Consider the following 7,909-nt stretch of genomic DNA (forward strand, 5'->3'; position numbering starts at 1 on the left):
GAAAAGTTGCATTGTTGTGAATGTGAATGAATTGTCTGTATAATAGCAAGAGGCAGACAACATCTAAGAAAAAAACCTAGTAACATAAACATTGCCTAGTAAACTAAGAACTCCTTATCATCCATATATCAATTTCTACAAGACAAAATAGATGCTGCCTAGTAATTCAAACCCTTACCCTTACTCTACAGACATCCATCTTCACACACATATGCATGAAATCAGTGGGATGGTGAAACTGGTATGTGACTTGGCATAAGAGTCTATATAATTGCAAAAACAAATCAGGACAGAGCTGATTTTCAGTTCTCATGGACAATACTCTTTAAATCACAAACTACCTTTCAAGTTTGGATACCTCTGATAGTCTTTATCCAAGATGGAAGAAGATTCATGGAACCAATCAAGCAATCTATCATATAAAAATATTAAAGAAAGGATAACGCCACTTTACATGTATTAGTCTTTATTAGTCTCTATGTCAGAGGAATCTTTGTTGTCTTTGCTGCTGCTGATGCAATAAATTAGCTGAGTTTAATATAAAGAACAATTATATTCTAAGAAAAACAAACTTTGGTAAATGTTTTATTTATTCTCTGACCTGAATGACTCAGACATGTATAAACTGGAAGGCCCAGCTCTTTTTCACAAGCTCGCCTCTGCTTTTTCCCTTTTTTAAACATATTCTCCATTCATCTCACACACACACACACACATAACACACACACACAGTCATTAGCTTTTGCTCCTTCATTTTCACTGAATCAAGCAAGAATGTCTCTTGATTGACTTGAGTTACAGCTGGTAATTAATGTTTTGTACATATTGAAGAAAAACATCTTGAGGAGTTTTTTTCTTTCATAAAAGATCTCAGTGAAGACTACTGTGACCCAGAGTCTGAGAACTGTGAATAGTTTATACGATATTAAGTACATTTATAAGTCAGAAGTGAGTGAAGCATCCTAGTGTTATTTCAGGATCATATAAAGAAAGAATTACATGAGCAGAAAAACAAACTCAGTGGAAATCCAACAGGTGAATGTAGTACAAGAATAAGCATTTTGCTATTTTCAAATGGTGGCTGTAGATCGGAAATCTCTCTTTACTGGCATAAAAATAGAGTACACAAATGGGGAGCTCATTAATATATTCAACAGATGTCATTCAGTAACAATAAGCACATACTGAGTATCTTCACAAAATCCATAGCTGCATCTCTAACTTGCAAGGAATTCTGAAAGTCAGTTAGGCACTTTGGACACTTCACACATCACATTAATTAAAAGGGGATACACTTCTGGGTGGCTGAGTATTATCTGTGGATGATGCAAGGACATGGACCTTTCCCATCTACCAGGTACTAAAGCAGGAGGGAGGATCTACCCAGGTTAGCCTCAGTTGCATCATTCATCTGAAGATCATCACCCCTGAGACTAGATTTCAGGAAACATCCCACACACCTCAATAATATGCAGAATATAGGAGGGACAACCAAGGGAAGGTACTTTGGTAAAGCAAAAATCAATTCATTTTTTAAATATTACAATTTCACTATTTTAGGAATTTGTGGATTTTTTCTTTTAATCCAAAATTAATTAGAGAAAACTTTTTCTGAGGAAAGAGTAAGAAGAAAAAAATCCAAAGGGGGGGAGAGAAAGAGAGGGAGAGGAAGGGAGGGAGGGAGAGAGAGAGAGGGGTGACAGATTGTTTTCAAAGAACTTTTCTTTGAATTCAGGAAACTAAGCAAAAAAAATGCCCATTCTATATCTTATGACAAGTTAAAATTTTGACTTTCATATACATCTATAGTTCTTATGGTTCCCATGTACTGACCTCCATGGCTTGGATTTTTTTTCTCCATAGCTTTTATCTGTCCAGACCATTCAAATGTGTCTGCTGTTGGGGGGAGTCGTTTTAGCTTTTATTTTTGTTTTCTTCGCTCCCTCTTCATCCACAAGAGTACTGTATGGACAGCTGCATAGAAACAGTTTTTCTTATAGTGCTTGTAAAGCATGGCCAACTGGTGTGGAAGCCCCTTAATCACAAAGCAAGGCTAAGAGCTCAGACCTGTGATTATTTTGTATTAAAAGCCATGGTGGCACATATATTCAAAGAACATAATATGTGGGGGGGGGGGGGTTCATTTTTTAAAACAATAAAAACACTGAAAATTGACAGAAACTTGATGAAAAGTTTTAAAAAGTGCATTTACAATATTTTGAAAAACTCTATATACTTTTTCAATATAATGAGTAACATACTTGTATTATATGGTACAATAAAGTAGTTAAGATATGCAACAGCTACTTTTTATGAGCTACCCAGCAGACTGCATATAGTAGTTACTTGCAACACTAGTGCCATATATCACATCAAAATTATCCCTCCTGTTAGGTGAATAAAATAGTTGCCTTAGGCATCTGTTCATTAGCTATTTAGTTATCAATGTATATTAATATTTATTAGTAAATAAACATTTGTTCTGCCAAATGTAGGGAAAAATAGCTATGAGATTTTCTCTTTGTAAGCCAAAATAGTTGTCTTTGGTTATTAAAGCACTTTGAATGCAGAAGCTGAACCTTTTGCTACACACTTAAGAAGTAAAAATGCTGCTAACATAAACTGAATGATATGATGTTTTCTCATACAATGCCAAACCCAATATGATAGCAGTCCTTAGTAATTCTCTGACCCATCCATAACACTGAAATCACATGACATATGTAATTTCATAACCTCCAAAGGACTGGTGTATTTTTTCATTCTAAAATGCTGATCAATGACCGTACTATATTTATTCAATGTCACTGTTTATAATTATGAAAATTTATTTATTTTGTATTCCTGAAAACAGCCATCTTTAAGAATGATGCAGAAGACAGCTGATAGACAAAGCAATATCCTTCTTTGAAAAACTGAATATCCTCTTGGTTTTTTTAATACATTCAAAATAGGATACTCCAAACTCTTAGATAACACAAATGACTCTTCAGGAAGAGGAAAGAGGAAAAACAAAACTCCTAATGATGTGGGTTTGTGTTTTTTAAAGACATGCATTGTCTTGCAATAATGCATGCCTCCAAATTATTGGCCAAAACATATTTGGAATTTGGTTTTAACAGGAGGAAGAGATTACCCATGAAGAGGAGATGCAAAGCCTTGCAGCCTTCCACCACATCAACATGCAACAGAGCATCCGTATGAGACACAAAACCTGTCTGTCAGTTTGTGAACACCATACTCCTGTTCCCTGCAGCAAGGAATATTTCATAAACTAATCACAGCAAAACAAGATATGTTTTGAAAAGGATGCAATATATCTGCAGCCAAAATAATGTATACTGAACTCATAATCTGGAAATGCTGCCTTTAGGAAAATCACATCATCTCATCATTGCACTGAGGGACAGCTGTTGGTTAAGCAATCTTTCCTTTACGGGTTTTATAAAAGCTTTCGTTTTATTATAAATAAATGATTTGAGGAATTTCCCAATGAACAACAATAACAAATAAATGTATCTTCATCTGAAGAATTACTTTCTTCTGCATGCAAATATTTGTTGAGTTTAGAATAGAATACTGCATGTATGCCCCACACACTTGTGCCTACATATTATTTTAAATATTTTATCAGAAACCCTAAACCTCTGATGAGTGCTATTATAGAATGAATACTGATAGAAAAGTTGTGCTTGCAAGAAAATAATGACATAGTCTACTAATCATCTTTGTTGCTTTTTACATTATGGAAGAACTGCATTCAGTGAAGCCTCCTGGGATGTTCATACATGCAGTAAGAGATGGGTTACAGTAAGTGATTTATGAAAAATCAATTCCTATAATAACCAAGGAGTTCAGAAAATTTCTAAGGGAGAGAGAAAAGAAAGGGAGAATCAAGAGTTAGTGTTTCCATTTGATTTATTAGAAGTCTTTAAAGACATCAGAAAAGGAACACATAATCTGCCAAATCATAAAACCATGAAAAACCTGCATGCTGAAATTAAAAAGTTGTGAAAAGTTCCCTAGCATCACTACCTCAGTTTGATTTAGGTTTATGGTGAATGAAATTGGCTGAGTTCTACTGGCTTATTACTATATAACCCACTTACTGTAATAATCAGGTGTCTGCTTCCTCTTTTCAACCTACTCTACCCCCAAAGAGAAAGCTGTTTCACCTCTTCATTCCCTCCTTTCTGTTTCAGCATTTAATGGTATAAAAACAATACCCCCATGAGTTTGCAATCTTTGCAGCAGGAGGCAGAATTAGGTTATTTTCAAATGAGACTTGAAATAGGCTAAAATAATAAAACCTCCTTTCAGAGTTGACTCTGCTTTTTTTTCTTCCCATCCTCCTGTCTTCCCTTCCCCCCCCCACCATTTCTGGCATTTCTAGTGTTAATAGGTAGTGCATTATCTGCCTGTGATTACAGCAACAGTCCTCTAGTTTCCTTTCCAGTTATATTACATGGAAAAATGACAGATAGATAGATAGATAGATAGATAGATAGATAGATAGATAGATAGATAGATAGATAGATAGACAGACAGATAGATAGATAGATGAGTCCTGCTTATCCTTGCTGCTCATGTGGAAAAGGAATGAAATGCAGCCTTTTTCTATCTACCTCTTTCTTCTACCCCTCCCCTTCTTTCAGCTTCATGGGTGTGGCATAGTTCAAACCTCTCTTTCTCTTAAGAATTAATGTGTTGAAACCAAAAACATATTAAGCAAGATAAGAATAATTTCAACTACAAGTGAGAAACGCTGATTCCCATTTCAATCATTCATTCTGTTCACTATTGAGCATCCACGCACTTATCTCCTGCATACATACATGCATACAGGAGATGCTGCTTCATGGAGAAGCATATCTAGTCAATTCAGTATCTCCAGACACAGAATGTGGTATCAGCTTCAGGAGTGCATGATTACAATTGTCCAACTCCGCATTCCTATTTGCCATCTACAGTGCCTCTCAACATTGTAAGAATGTGTTTTGAAAATCATAAGGGGTATATTAGAAATCAGGCTAATGCCACTGTCAATAGGTTTTGTCATTTCAATATAACCTAGAGAAATTGGTTGGGGCAGATGAAATGTATCATAAAACCCAAAAATATTATAGAATTAATTTTATTTATATCTTAAATTTATCTTTATAGGATACAATGTATCTGACAAACACATGGGTATGGACAAATGCAGATATGCACCCGATACAATTAACATACAATTTCTGTTATTTGCATTTTGCATACAAATCCATGGAGGGATTCCCTAGGTAGCAGGGAGACCTCCCTATGATTTAGAAACACCCACTTCCTATCCTAGTAATTTGATGGCATCACTCTTATTTAGCTTTCCTTTTCTGAATGGCTGTAGAGAAAAGGGAGACAAGGGTCAAACAGGGAAAGGGTCTGCCCTTTTTCAGATGAGAATTTTATGGAATGGTTGAAAACTTTTTGTGCATTTTTTTTGGGTGAGTGTAATTGGCTTATGCGTATACAAAATGCAGTATGGCTCAAAGGCTAAGACTGGGGATACATGTGTAGGTGGGTGTGTCAAAGTAGAAGTTGCACTTCTATGTGCTGTTATAAATATGTGTACCAGAGTATACATTTCTGGGTGTGTCTCTTTGTGTCTGCAAAACTACATTGATTTATATATTGATGAGTATGTTTAGATCTATACCATTTCCGACTGTATCCATGCATTTATGAAAATACGTCACATAAAGGATGTATGAAGAGGTTTGCCTTTTGATTGTGCTTGTATTTTTGTGATTTAGCAGCTTCTTTGCCACAGATTCATATATCTATTTAAAAAATCATGAAAAAATAGGATTTCTAAGGCAAGAAATGGATTTTTCACACCTCTTTTGTAGCTCGGTTTTGAAAAGATGATTGACATGGTGTTTACAGCCTATCATTTCCAAACCTTGAAAGGATTCTACCTTATTTGATCAGTTACTAAGCTTCACCATTCACTGTTTTTAATTTGTCTTTCTGTCTGCCTTCTACCTCCTCCTTCCTTGTTTTCACCCCCATGATCTTCTGGCTAATCCATGTTTTATTTCCATATTATTTCAGGTTTTACTAAGTGCAATACCAACAGAAGTCCCAAACATGTATGGAGAATAATAACACTATTGCAAAGGGAAGTTCGTCTCACCAGCCCCACCCTAGTGGTTTGCCAGACTACCTTTCCAACAATATGCTGCTTTGAAAATACATTTTACATTTTTGAATCAAATATATCTGCAGTGATTACTTCAACCAAGATTTTTATAGGATCATATTATTTTTCCTTATTGGTAGAATACTGCATTAGGCAATATCAGTTTCTAAAAGAGTAGGTTTTCTTTCACTGGAAAAGTGCATTTCTCTTTAAGAAACATATATTAAAGCCTTTTTACAGGTACAAATATCAAAAGGCCAAAAATCCTTTATGATTTCAATAAATCCACGTGGATAAATCCATATTATTCCTCCTAAAGCAGGATTTTGAGTACATTGATGATTCTAAGGAGATAAAGTTTGGCATAATAAGTATATTGACAGAAGAACAGAAGACAGGGTATTTTTGCCCATTTTTATTCTGGATCATCCTTATTTAATGGCCAGGTGCAAGATGCCTTCCCAATATCTTCACAATCCACCTCTCCTACCATTAAAATAAATTACCTTGGACCAATAAATATCAGAGAAATTAGGTTTCCATCAAGTTAATTCTATTCCATCTTTCCTATCCCATCAGAGCTTAGACCTAACAGAGGCGTGGTCCTCTATCTCTTTACCAGATTGTGCACATCCTACATCAAATTTCTCCTAGCAACTAATTTATTTTCAGCTTAGAAAAATACTATCGCATTTAGGAGAAAAAGAAAATAAAAGATAATAAATGGTAACTCTCTTCTAGTTTACATTACCTTACAATGGAAGATGGGGAAACACCCATGATTCAAAAATCTCTATACAGCATGCCCGTTAGTATCTAGCAAAGCCAACATTAACATATAAAACCTTTCTAATGTTTTTGGAAAGATTTATATCATATCTTCAGGAGAATGGACAGAATTGGAATTACTACCCTCCCTCCTTCAGTTCAAGCCAAAATTAACTCTCTCCTCCACATCCTCCAAATCCAAGACAGACGTTTCTAAGAAATGCCATCTTCATCCCCCACTTTCCCCTCTCTCAGGTGTTGGTTTCAGGGGGAGGGGGGTTCCCCTTGTTTTTCCCCAATTCTGATCATTACACAGCCTTCCCACCATCCACCTTCTGACTCCACAGGCAAAACATACACGCGTACACACACACCCGTTGCATTCATGGAAGGGGTGTGTGATCTGAGCCTTCGGTGCAAAGATGCTTAAAGAATTGCAAAGGAAAGAGCCTCATAGAAGCAGTTGCCTCTCCCGCCAAGTGTATGTGTATCTGTCTGTCTGTGCCTACACGCACAGACACACATTCAACTCATACAGAAATATTTAGTCAACAGCCTAGGAATTCCCCGACAGATATATATATATAAAAATCTCCAGCTCTACCTGTTTTGTTCTTCTCATACAGCACAGCATGATTGTATTGTCCCCTTCTTCCTTGTGGTTCCTTCTTTCTCTCTCTCCTTTTTCCTCCTCTCTCTTTCACTCTCTCTTATCTCTCCCCCACCCTCTCCACTCCCTCCCCTCTCTCTCTTTCTCTCTCCCCTCCTTCTTCCTTACACACACACACACATACACACTCACGGACGGACACTCAAACACACACACACATTCACACACTCAAACACACACACGCACTCACGCAGACACCGGGGCAGTTAGCAGTAACTATAAGGTCCACCGCTATTGCTCATCACACATGCTGTTGCCCGCGCCTGCTCGCTCGCTCGCTTTCCCTTTTCCCA

General features: G+C 36.5%; 1 protein-coding gene across 1 annotated transcript in view; it reads right to left on the minus strand.

Annotated features, from left to right (window-relative positions):
• The window catches only part of GAP43 (growth associated protein 43), a gene marked incomplete at its 5' end in the record, with an annotated part of 72,375 nt that extends 64,795 nt beyond the window's left edge, over positions 1 to 7,580 (minus strand). The window contains one exon of the mRNA XM_083361957.1: positions 7,551 to 7,580. Coding sequence (XP_083218083.1) covers positions 7,551 to 7,580 — 30 coding nt within the window. The remainder of the gene's footprint in view (positions 1 to 7,550) is intronic.
• Positions 7,581 to 7,909: the final 329 nt, after the last annotated feature.

The sequence above is a fragment of the Vipera ursinii genome (assembly GCF_947247035.1).
Source record: "Vipera ursinii genome assembly, chromosome: 4".
In the NCBI taxonomy this organism is placed as follows: Eukaryota; Metazoa; Chordata; class Lepidosauria; order Squamata; family Viperidae; genus Vipera; species Vipera ursinii.